Source organism: Macadamia integrifolia, chromosome 8, assembly GCF_013358625.1.
Source record: "Macadamia integrifolia cultivar HAES 741 chromosome 8, SCU_Mint_v3, whole genome shotgun sequence".
Taxonomy (NCBI): Eukaryota; Viridiplantae; Streptophyta; class Magnoliopsida; order Proteales; family Proteaceae; genus Macadamia; species Macadamia integrifolia.
In genome coordinates this window covers 16,586,527-16,598,921 of record NC_056564.1, presented here as the reverse complement: position 1 = coordinate 16,598,921, position 12,395 = coordinate 16,586,527, and the positions used below count along the sequence as shown (strand labels likewise).

The window sequence follows — 12,395 nt, the reverse complement described above, 5'->3', positions numbered from 1 at the left end:
AATAATTCATGGATTTAGGTATTGGTAACTTACGTATCAATATTAGTGGTGAATCACATTGGTTAATTAACACCGATAAAGATTGATGCAGTCGATCCCATTTTAATATTGGTGGTGATCGCCATTTCAAAAATTGGAATTGAATTGATAGAATCCATGATCATGATCGATCTCAATTTTGGTCTATTTAATATGGTCGATTTTGGGGTTTTTGAGACTGATCTCGGCCGGTTCTTGAAATTGAAAGGATTGATTCAGTCTCTAATTCTAATTCTGATTAAAATATTTTTTTTTCCTGAATTAAAAATCGGTTTAACTTTTACACCTCACCATGACTAGTGAAATGTAGTATTTTGGTTTCACAAGATTTTGTGACCATTTTGGAATTCACAAACATAGTCGTGGTTTTTCTTATCTCTATATCATTTATTTATAATCAACTCAGAGTTGGAAGAATAATCAGTAATAGTTATTGTAACATATATGCATGGACATCATAGTTTTAGGAATTGGTATCAGTATCGATAGTGGCTGACACCAATACTTAACGGATCAATGGATATGGTATGGATATATTTTTTAATGAAAAATGTTGTTTTGATGTGGAATTGATACTGATACAGTCCAATATAGTCACTATATATCAGTATCAATATTGGAGGGGATCAATATTATTACTGACATTCTGAACTAAATCCATAATGGAATGACTACATGTTGGGCATGTCAATACATGGAGGTATTTGATTGAACTAAATTCTAAAATTTGACGTATGTATAATATGGAGCATGCCTTCTCTATCCAACAGGCGGAATGGATGCCTCATTTGCCCACATGGTGAGAAAACCCTTGTGACAATAAATATCTTCACCCACAATGAAGCCATGAAGGGTTCATTTACAATCTATTGCCATAATTACTTCTCCCTATTTGTTGGAGGTTTGAAGCGCCCTTCACTCTTCCTTACAGCCATCCAAATACAATGATGATCATCCTCCTTTACCACCTTAACAAAAACTGGTCCCAAAATTTAATTTAATGCGCCAGCTTTCTTTTGGAAGATATTGAAACACAACTGACGCTAAAGGAGACTTTTAGAGGCCCACAACAAATCTATATAATAAGCGTTAAGCATTTGTATTTTGTCTTCCCTCACATGTTTACTTGTTAATGTGCTAAACATAAAATTTGGTGTTCATGTTTAATGAAGTATAATTAAAGGAAAAAAGATAGACATGTGACTACAATGTACACGCCCCTCTTACAAGCTCTTTTCCCTTTCCTCATTTAATGATGTCGATTTTCTATATGAATAGAAACCACTGAAATTCTTCTCCCTTTTTTAGACATATATGATGCCAATATAAGAGGAGCCACTTCAATCCCTCTCCCATAATTAAATTTTGGGTTGGGTATCACTACCTGATTGTCTAGCCACTATACTATTGTGGGGACCAACAATTGGAAGCGCACATGCTTATAACTAGCGGGCCAAGGTGATCCTTTTGCCAACCCTTATGTTTGGGCGTATAAATGTGTGACTAAGTCGCAATCTTTTTTCCTTAAATGAAAAAAAAAAGAAGAAGAAAAAAACTCCTACAAAGTGCCACAAAATAATGTGCACGAGGAGTTCATAAAGTTCCACATTTGAAACTTTGCGTGGGACCACCATATGAACCTATCTCGTGGTTAAATTTCAGCTTAAAATGAGCATATGATTATCATGTGTAAATAGTGTTAACAAAGTTATAAAAAATTACAAAGATATGCTAATTTGTTAAAACCTTTAACCTTGTAAACCCCTTTTATATTTAGCATATTGGGTTCTTTATTTTCTTTTCGGGGTCTTCAAAATTTGAGACGTTTTCACTTAAAATGAGATGAGTGGATTTGGTCTCTAAATTTCAATTGTGATGGCACTGATGGGGTTGGCAAAGGGGGTTGAATATGCATATGATTCAAGGATTCGGGAGCAAATTTGGATCAGAATAGGCTGCAGCTGATGCAATGGTTTTAGAGCTTTTGTCAGTCAATACGTATTGGTGTTTCAGAGCTTGTTATCAATACGAATCGGATAAATCAAACAAAAATTTATTCACAATTTTGAATTTATATCTAATACAATCCTGATTCTAATTGGTTTATTTCAGTATCAGCTGAGACCAACATGGACACCGATATCGATACCTAAAACTGAGAGAGAGAGAGAGAGACAATAAATTTATTCAATTTTGAAATACCTAATACAATCCTGATTCCAATTGGTTTATATCAATATCAGTTGATAATACAATCCTGATTCTAATTGGTTTATATCAATATCAGTTGAGACCAACATGGACACTGATATCGATACCTAAAACTGAGAGAGAGAGAGAGAGAGAGAGAGAGAGAGAGAGAGAGAGAGAGAGGGTATGGTCCAAGAGGAAGGGAGGGCAATGAAATGGTTGGGTATGCATGACACTCCTGTCTTAAAGTATCAATGGCTGAACTCCAAGCTGTGTAGGAGGGGGAGAGTGAATCCCCCCGACCATTTCACTGACCCTTTTGCTTTATGTGCGGAGGGGACTCCACTCCTCTGGGGGGCCCTTTGCCTTCCTTGGCAGAGACCTGATGGCAGGCAGTGCTTATAGCACCCCTATTCCCTCCCATGCTCCCAAACTACCTACTCCTCTGTTAAATGTCATATTTCTTCATTTGTTACATCTCCTTCTCACTCTCAAAACAAATTCTTTCTTTGTTTTCTCTAAGTGAAGGGAAAGAAAACAATACCAGTGGGAGTACTGGTGATTAATGCTTATAAGGTTATGTTATGTAAGTAGTGATGGTTGGGTATTAATTTAAGATTTTGGAAGGTTAGACAAAAAGGTTTAGAGAAAAGGGAAGGTGAGGGGTTGGAGAAGTTTGAAGATTATGTTAGCTTTATCATCTTGAGGGAAAGTGTGATTTCTGAACCTGTAGTGTTTTGTACACCACTTAAATGAGATTTTTTTTTTTTTGGATTTATTATAGAAAATGAATAAAATATTTCTTTGTGAGGGAGCTTGGGAAACATATTTTTTCTCTATCCTGAGAAGAATGAATAAAAATTTATACTTTGAGGAAATGTAGGAAATGTTGTAGGTTCAAAGAATCATTTCCCTTAATATCAATTATGGATTGATTGTTAGGCACAAGAAGGATGGAACATTCATCTATTCCTCACATGAGGGATGCTAATTAAGTAAGATCAGTAGGAAAGGCTTACATCATGGGTGCTTTCAGTACCACTATAGAACGTAATATAAAACAAATGATGAAGCCAGCAGAGGAGATGGGCTTAAGTATGAGGAATCTCATAAATATTAGGGAATAAGGTTTGATCTTATTCATGGGGATTTCCCTTACTAATTATTGGTTTTGTGAAAATGTTAGCCAGTCAAAACTTACTTAGGAGGTCTTGGCTGGTTCTAGCTAAGTTTCATTTCAATAACCCCTTCCACCCTCCACCCCTCAAAAAAAGGGGAACACGATCATGTATGAAGGAGAATCAAGTATTTTTATCCAACGATTGAAGTATTGATCGTGTTCATACATGATCTTGTATAAAGCCTTCTTAAAAAAAATGACAAATGTATAAGCTGGCATTCTCCCCACATAATACTAATGCTAGCTCCAGTCTAATAAAAGTTTTCAGGATCTGCATGTTAGAGATGAAATTCCATCAATGCATAAAAGTCCAATACAGGCTGTGGTTTCATTGTGAAATGACCCGCTGGATCACATTCTTAGCCATGCGTGAATCATGGCTGCCACATTTAGTGCATGGGGCATTAGCATTTATGAAATAATTTCATTCCAAGTTACAGTCAAGGTCAAGCATGCCCAATTGCCCATGTTTCATTCCAAAGTGGCAACCTAATAAACTATTATTAGGTGAGAATGAGATAACCATTTGAGGATATAGCCACTTCCACTTGCCCATGCGAACTCTTAATGGGAAAACCTTTTCTCCTAATCAGCCATTACAGTTTTCTAGGCTAATTGCATCATATATGCTTAGAAAATTGAATTCCTTCACAGGATCAAACTGGGTATCACCACATTTTGATTGACTGGGTTTGCAGAAATTAAAACTTTAAAAAGGGTACTGTTCAAGCAATTAATGTCATCCAAGGATCAAGTAGGTTATGAGTTTGGATTTATTCCAGGAACATTCTCTCTCTCTCTCTCTCTAGTCCTTAATTAATGTTTTTAAAGGGCTATTAGCTATAAGTTACAGGCAGATTGGCAAGGTCACAGCAAACCAGAAAACAAGAATTAGGAGAGAGGACCTAAAAAGCTGCCTAAAAAAGTGGGTTGTTTCTCGTCGAGGTCAAAACCTCAACCAATGGATTTAAAAGCCAACCACGAAAGATAAAATAAAGAAAAAAAAAATAAGAGAGATTCGGAAAGAGGGAAAAGCAAGCTCTTCAGAGAAGAGAGGAGAACAAGAAAGAAAAGAGAGATTTCCTAAGGTAAATTCCCCTCTCTCTATAAGAAAGAGGAAATAAGAAGACAACTGCTGTTTCTCTCTGCAAATTGTCTCTGAGATCTTCCTTCTGTGACAACAATACAACAATCTCAAGATTTTTCAGACGAAAAATTCCAAATCTCACGTCCTTCTACTTATCTACTTCCGATCGCTCACATCAGAGGCGGACACGATAGATCTAGATTGGATTTTACAGCTAAGTCTGCCGCGAAAGATGTACACATGGGCTATCAAAATACCAATAACCAGATTCAAGGTATGTCAGATGAACATCCCTCTAAACTCTCTGAATTGTATTAAAAATTGTTGCTTTCTTGTCCCAGACTCATCTACTGTGGTTTCTGCCCATACCCATTTCATTTTTTTGGGAGATCTGGACGTGTTAATGGTGTCAGGGTTCCGCTGTGGCTATGGGTATATAGTTTCAGGAAGTTCTGGTCTGGGTCTCCAACCTGGGCGTAAAGTTCGATTGAAATTGGGTCTGGGTCGAAATTGGGTGGTGGGTTTGGAACCAAAGCAGAAGCTGGAATTGAAATTGGGTCCTGATCTTATTTTGGATATTGAATTGATGAACGTTTCAATTGACTGGGTGGTTCGGATGAAAGATTTGAGGTAATGGTATCATCTGTATCGTCTGCGTCATCTGGATTAATGAAGATCATTTCACCCTGTTGGAAGTCTTCTGAGGACGCAGACAATTCAAATAGGAGCGTAGATGGAAACGGCCGAGCCGATGGGTTGCTGTGGTATATGGACTCAGGTCACCATGTTAATGGTGAATTCTCAATGGCAGTGATTCAAGCCAATAGCTTGTTGGAGGATCAGTGTCAACTTGAATCAGGGCCACTGAGCTCGCTCAGTTCAGGTCCACAAGGGACGTTCGTCGGGATCTATGATGGTCATGGAGGTCCAGAGACTGCCCGGTTCCTAAACGACCACCTCTTTCATAATCTTAAGAGTATGTTCTTCTGATCACTGTCTATAAACCATACATTTTTGGCTGTGAAAACTTCCAATTATATGCTACAGAATGTGATTTGTGGATTGTCGAACTTCTCTATTGAATTATCCACTATCTTAATCATGTTAAATATATACATATTTGTGTTCCTGGTTGAACAGAGTTTGTGACAAATTGATATGCTGTAGACTTTAGCTCTTTTGGTATTTTCATGTTAGAATCCAATCTTTCACTTAAAATGCATTTCATAGAATAATTTTCTGCAGTCAGCTGTTAATTTATCAGTGAACATGAGTTGGCTAACCAGGCTATCTAATCGACCAAAGGAAATAATTCCAACACAAATAAAGCTGTAGAGCTGGAAACCTGACCCACATTGGGATCGAGCCTACTGATTTGGTCTCCAAACTCACAAGACCACATTTTTCAGAATCAAGAGACATGGGATGAGTGTATTGAACCAGAAGTAACAAGCAATGAAACCAAAGACAGATAAATCCTTTGAACTATAAGACACCAGTGTAACAGTAAGGGGCATAAATTCTTTCCACTCACTCTTACTACTTGTGAATAACCAGTAACAAACCTTGCTAGTCATCCTACGGAGGCTTATATTAATTTGGAAAGATGAGATCCTAGTAACCAGGTCCAACAAATCTATGAAAGAACCAAGTTGAACATGAATCCCAACTCCAATTCTATGCACCTTGTATTTGTATCATTGCTGTCTTTGTGCATACAAAGAAATTAATCAATATAAATGGCTAGCCAGTGGTTGATGTCTTGACAATAATTGATAATGCAGGATTCACATCAGACCATCAGGGGATGTCAACTGATGTTATCAACAAAGCATTTTTAGCAACAGAGGAGGAATTCTTATCACTTGTAAAGAAGCATTGGCAAAATAAGCCACAAATTGCATCAGTCGGTTCGTGTTGTTTGGTTGGAATAATATGCAATGGATTGTTATATATTGCAAATGCTGGAGATTCTCGGGTGGTACTAGGGAGATTAGAGAAGGCCACCAGAGAAGTCAGAGCTATTCAATTGTCAACAGAGCATAATGCAAGCATTGAATCTGTGAGAGATGAGCTGCACTTGTTGCATCCTGATGATTCACAAATTGTGGTTTTAAAACACAAGGTTTGGCGTGTGAAGGGCCTTATACAGGTATTTTCCTTGAATCTTTATTCATTTGAGTTTCTCAATGTTTCTTTCCTTTTCATTGGTGTTCAATCATTTTTAGCGTTGTTTGCCACTTTTAATGAGGACAGGTTTACTGAACAATTCCTCTTGTATAAAAGTATTGTTCTAATAAATCATTTTTGACTTGCAGGTTTCAAGATCCATTGGTGATGCATATCTGAAAAGGACAGAGTTCAATAGAGAACCTCTAATATCAAGGTTTAGACTACCTGAACCCTTTGACAAACCAATCCTTAGTGCTGAGCCATCAATGCTAGTTCAAAAAGTTCACCCTCAAGATCAGTTTCTTATATTTGCCTCTGATGGTCTATGGGAGCACCTCAGCAATCAGGAGGCTGTTGACATTGTCCACAACTATCCGCATAATGTGAGATTAGAACCACTAACTTTAGCTTCATAAATGAACACTTTGCCTGCTTGTACTGATAACTTCTTAATTGTGCAGGGGATTGCTAGGAGGCTTATTAAAACTGCACTCCGAGAAGCGGCTAAAAAGAGAGAAATGAGGTACTCAGACCTGAAAAAGATTGATCGGGGGGTGAGGAGACATTTCCATGATGATATTACAGTTATAGTATTATTTTTAGACCCGCATCTTATTAGCCGGAATTCATGTCGAGGTCCTCCTATTTCAATTAGAGGAGCTGGGGGAGTGCCTACACATGCTAGCTCCTAGTTGAAGTTCTTCATATCTTTCAATCCCTTCTCCCCATTTGTACAACAAGGGAGAAGGCAAAAATTTATTTATGCATACTCACCGATGCTCCCCCAGAGTATTTCTTCATCAAGCTCTCTCAGAGACAGCATATATGATGATTTGAGCTGGGAATGCCAAGGGAGAAAAAATTCTCTTGTAAAAGCTGGTTGGGATAGGCACAAAATTTATGAATGGAATCCAGGTTTAACAGCTGTGTGGGTTTTCTCAGCATCTTAAATTCAAAATTACACAGATTGATTTCAACAATTGATGCCGTCGGATACCAGACCCAAACCAAGAACAATGATTTGGTTTCAAGGAAAATTGAGAATTGCATCTGAATATTTCAAAATAAAACCACAATAAGAGTGACAGAACAGCTTACTGTGTATAAGAACATCAAGAACCACCCAAAAAATGGGGTTGCTCAAAGGACAGTTCACAAAGGAGACAATGGCAGGTTCTTCACCTCTCCAGGGTGACCGTGTATAAAATTGTGTTTTGGCACAAATTGATCATTTGAGTTTTTGTTCTCCTGGAGTGTTTTTTTTAATAAGATATAAGTTTTTTAATCCTAAGAATCACTTTCTTAATATTTTACGGGAATCATGTATGGTTAGTATTTATTAATTGTAAAAATGGCTTACAAAAATCCAACGAGTGTAACAAAAGTTCCAAAATTATTAAACTGGCATTACTTACTTCAACCTAAGATTCAAAAACATGTGTTAAGTGGCTCAGTTCTCAAATCTCCATTAATTAATGCAATTTCTGAACTTTTTTATGGCTACATCATTTTTTATATAAACAAACATATAATATTCTATCTTGGTGGAAAATAAAACCATTGCTTAACTAAACGTCCAATAACATACAAATATGGTCTGTCAAAAGTTCCCTTTTTCCATTATCCTTAATCTGGCCACTAGTCTGAGCAAAAGAAATCCAATTACAATCCTGCTTTAAAAGAAGATAATTCATCCATTTTACCGAGTCTAGGCAGTCAGGCTCAGGCCATTTCTAAGTTGGTTGCTTCCAACGACACTGTTCACTGCAATTCCTTAGCCTCTGCTTCTGGGGAACATCTTGTAAAACAAAAACCCATGTCATAACAAATCAATTTTTAATCATCCACTAATTCAAACTTAACTTGAAAGCCATATTTCGACCCAGACGTTTTGTGATCCCCTAATAATCAATGCCTTTTCTGCTATGATTTCCCAATAGTTCATATAGAAGCTAATAAGCTATTGCAGTTTCATTCCTATTCCTTGTTATGATGTTCCATATTGAAATAGCGTTCAGGATAACTGAAGCTCTGCCACCCTCTTAGTTGTATAATCTGACAATCATAGCTCCATCACATCCTACCCGTAGGCCCTACACTCTTACAAGTTAAAATGCCCCCCCACACCCCCCACCCCCAAACCAAAAAAATACACCTACTGAACAACTTCAATTTCCAACCCTCATTGGTGGAGCCGATGGGGGATGCGCTCAATTACTGCGTGACAGATTCAAAATCAGTGGCCAAAGGGCAAGAGGGCATAGAATCACATTTTTTTACTGCTCCGAATAAGTCTTTCTAGATTTGACTTCAACAATGGCTATTACCACATTTCAACTGGGCTCCAATATATGAGACCGACGCATACGAGCCTACCAAACTTGTCAGTTGCTTAATTTACCATCAAACAACTCCAAATAAGCTTATAATGTTTGCTTTAAGAAGCAGCAGAAGCAAGCAACCCTGTCCATTTTGTTACCCAACAGAACTGCAGAAACAAGAGCACAATTTGAAGGTATTTAAAAAAGATTAACCAGTGCCAACTATGGGTGAACCAAAAAGTACCCAGTTAAAACTAATAACTCCATTATCTGCAGTTTCCTCCAAAATAGCAACAGCGATTCATATTTCCCACAAGATAAGCTGAGTTGAAAAGTAGGGAATATTTGCAGATTAAACAACTTAAATTGTTGTTAACAGATAAAATGCCTGCCATGTTGGGAACAGTCTCCCAGTAATTGAAAACTATATCCTCCATGCTTTTCCATGTGCCCATGACAAAAATACATCCAGAACATATCACCGTAGAGAGAGGATCTCCCTGCCGCCAGAAAATTGCTCCGTCCTTGTAGAAAGACACATGAGAACTAGCTGAGCAGCTACCTTAGTCATTTGCAAGTCCATATATGCAAAAAGTAAACATGGGCTAGAAGCCTCCAGTGTAATTACAAAATGTTAGAAAGATTATATCTGCCAAAAGGAAAAAGGCAGTCATATAATTAAAAAGCAGCTTAAAAGAAACCCTTAAAGAGAATCAGTTAAGGCAGATATCCATTAAATTGGAAATTTCAAATCTCAATATCATCATAGGAACTACATGTTGGAACCAACTTACTGTTATATAAAGCCACCAAGTCAAGTCCCTCCATGGGCCTTACCCACAATATCCGTCTTCTAGTTACAATCAAAAGAAAGATCAGTAAAACAAACATTCAACCCAGTCAGTGATCCCAACAAGGTAATAACAGAGGCCCTACCTGTTCAGAGTTGGCCCTCCCATTAACTTGTGATGCAGCACCAGATGGAGGTTGAGAAAACCTGAGAAAAGATGGAAATCAGTCAGCTTCGAATAACAAGCAGGAATTAAGCCATAAATTCTCACAATGCAAGATAATGACTATAGTTGACAAATACGCCAGCAGAAAAGGAAAAGTAATGGATGAAATGCAGACCTCATTGCTCTTGCCTTCTTTTTCTCTTCTTCTAAATTATCCATCTTGGAAACTGTTGCAAATCTGGCTTGTCGAGCTTTCTTCTTTGACTCCTCATCAGCCATAGACTCTGATGGAAGCCCAAACCTGTGAAACAACATAAAGAAATGCGCTCAAAGCCAGTCTAGTAGGGTTACCAAGAATCTGCGCATAAGATACGGATCTGTTAGTTATTAATGAATTCAATATCCTGTCAGCACTAGTGAGGAATGAAAGAAAATTTGCACAAAAATGGAGACCTCTCTGCCCTAGCCTTCCTCTTCTGTTCCTCTGATTTCTGTGACACATTTGATCCATGCGAGGTGGGCCCAGTGCCAAACCTGCCAATAAGAAAGGTCCACATTCACAAGCATAAACAGGGAAAAGAAAAAAGAACATATACCCTATAGTTTTGGTAAAGCAGAACCTGAGTCAATTCTTTATTCTATTCAAAACGTTCTTGGTGCCCAATGGATTAGAAGGCACATTGGCATTATCGGTGAACAAATCCCTCATGACGAACATCTAAAATCCAAAAGAGATAGGCGGTCCAGAAGGGACCAGCATCATTTTGGAGAGAGAGAGAGAGAGAGAGAGAGAGAGAGAAGGAGAGATCCTTTATCATGAGAATATTCCCACAATACTAAAAAGCGCAAACTTAGCTGGGCTCACGCACCCGAGAGGACCTTGGGTTGACTGAGGCCTCATCCGGTCACAATGAAGGGATTTAAAAGAAAAAATAGAAGTTTCAGTAATCATAATTGTGCAACTAAATATCTTGGCCAAATATGGTAATTAAACTTTGCAGGAGGGTTGAGCACACCGCTAGTGGCTCAACCAATGGGGGGCTAGGATGTAAGGGGCATTGGGTCATTTCCAAAGTGGAGAGAGAGAGAGAGAGAGAGAGAGAGAGAGAGAGAGAGAGAGGGGGCTTTTCAAATGAAATCATTATTTGCTATTCAAATCCAAGGAATGGTGTAAAATTTATCACGTTTGGGTTAGTTGGACAATCACCATTTGTAATGATTACAAATTTCGAATTTTAGTTTTGCAACAATTTCATTTCCCCTCCTTTCCTTCACTTCCAACTGGATGGGGCCTCAAACAGAGCCAATTTTCCAGAACTAGGATGATTCAGGCCCATCACAGAAGCAATGAATAGTAAACACATTCAAGTTGAAGAGCAAAAAAATGTATACAACTTTCAGAACCAAGATAAGAATAGACAGAACCAGAGGACGACAAATTCAAGTCGTATACAAAATTGTATACATCTTACAGAACCAAAGCCTCAGATAAGAAGAGGCAATAGCCTGTGCAGAAAACAATATCAAGACTAAAAAAGAGAGAGACATCAATAAGTATATCTAACTACAATAGAACAAAAATGTGGCACACAAACACAACACTAAACCCAAATTCAATCACATGAAGGAAAAAAAAAAAAATACTAAAGTAAACACCACATCAAGTTAATTTCACATATTTATAGCCAAATCACGCAACATCAGATCTGCAACCATGGGTTGATCATCCACTCCATCCTCGGCTAGCCTATCTGCATGGATTTGGATGGTATGCGTGTCCAATTGAATGACATGTCTGAGATGGAACCAAAGATATTAGGCAGTCCTTTTTTTTCCCCATTTTAGTAAACAATAATTTCATACAAGAGGAGAAGGAGGATGAATACAAGCATGGATTCTAGCTCGACCAACAACAAAGGAAAGAGGGGAGAAATTAGAGAAAATACAAGAAACAGCTCGCGAAGAAATAAAATCCCCTATGGGGCTACCAACTCCTTTCACAAGATCATCCATCATGTCACTTTCTGTTCTTGTTCTCTATTCGACTTAGGAATTCATCGTATAAGTAAGGTGCTGCCAGTCGGACTGTATCCAAAACTAGCCTAGTAGCTGAATCAAACCATAAAGACAGAAAACTCATAACAAAGCTATTATAGCACAGAGAACCTATATTTCTAGCCCACAGGGATGAACAGACTTGACCCCTGCCAGATCACATAGAGCTGATTTTGTCTCTGGCATCTGCAAATCAACCCACCTCCCAAAACTATGTCCAGATGGAATATAAACCCTCTACAATCTTTGGAGTCTTCTCGTACCCTGAAGGACCTCAGGGTTTCCAATTGTCATATAGTGGTTATAAAAGTTCAGACAAGACCCAAAGAGAAGCAACATCTCACCCCTTGCACTGAAGTGGGCAATGGAAGAGGGGATTTTTTTTTTTTTTTTTT

General features: G+C 38.0%; 2 protein-coding genes across 9 annotated transcripts in view; one reads left to right on the top strand and one right to left on the bottom strand.

Moving 5' to 3' along the window:
• The first annotated feature begins 4,249 nt into the window (after positions 1 to 4,249).
• LOC122085562 (probable protein phosphatase 2C 38) lies at positions 4,250 to 7,591 on the top strand. 3 transcript variants are annotated; one of them, XM_042654035.1, is made up of 5 exons: positions 4,250 to 4,770; positions 5,120 to 5,472; positions 6,281 to 6,648; positions 6,815 to 7,051; positions 7,130 to 7,591. In XM_042654035.1, the coding sequence occupies exons 2-5, from the start codon at positions 5,130 to 5,132 to the stop codon at positions 7,358 to 7,360; spliced, it is 1,179 nt and encodes a 392-aa protein (XP_042509969.1). In that variant the 5' UTR covers positions 4,250 to 4,770; positions 5,120 to 5,129; the 3' UTR covers positions 7,361 to 7,591. The 3 variants fall into 3 exon arrangements, with proteins under 3 accessions (XP_042509969.1, XP_042509972.1, XP_042509970.1); XM_042654038.1 differs by having other exon boundaries at positions 4,838 to 5,472; XM_042654036.1 differs by having other exon boundaries at positions 4,250 to 5,472.
• Positions 7,592 to 9,218: 1,627 nt separating this feature from the next.
• Positions 9,219 to 12,395, bottom strand: part of LOC122085911 (protein MODIFIER OF SNC1 11-like) — a 7,018-nt gene continuing 3,841 nt past the window's right edge. Inside the window, exons 2-6 of one of the 6 annotated variants that reach the window (XM_042654526.1) lie at positions 10,399 to 10,479; positions 10,121 to 10,246; positions 9,926 to 9,986; positions 9,784 to 9,839; positions 9,219 to 9,513 (exon numbers count right to left, since the gene is read on the bottom strand). In XM_042654526.1, the coding sequence (XP_042510460.1) occupies positions 9,804 to 9,839; positions 9,926 to 9,986; positions 10,121 to 10,246; positions 10,399 to 10,479 (304 nt within the window). In that variant the 3' untranslated portion in view covers positions 9,219 to 9,513; positions 9,784 to 9,803. Of the gene's footprint in view, positions 9,639 to 9,783; positions 9,843 to 9,925; positions 9,987 to 10,120; positions 10,247 to 10,398; positions 10,480 to 12,395 lie in introns of all 6 variants that reach the window. The other 5 variants (XM_042654521.1, XM_042654522.1, XM_042654523.1 and 2 more) reach the window with 5 other exon arrangements.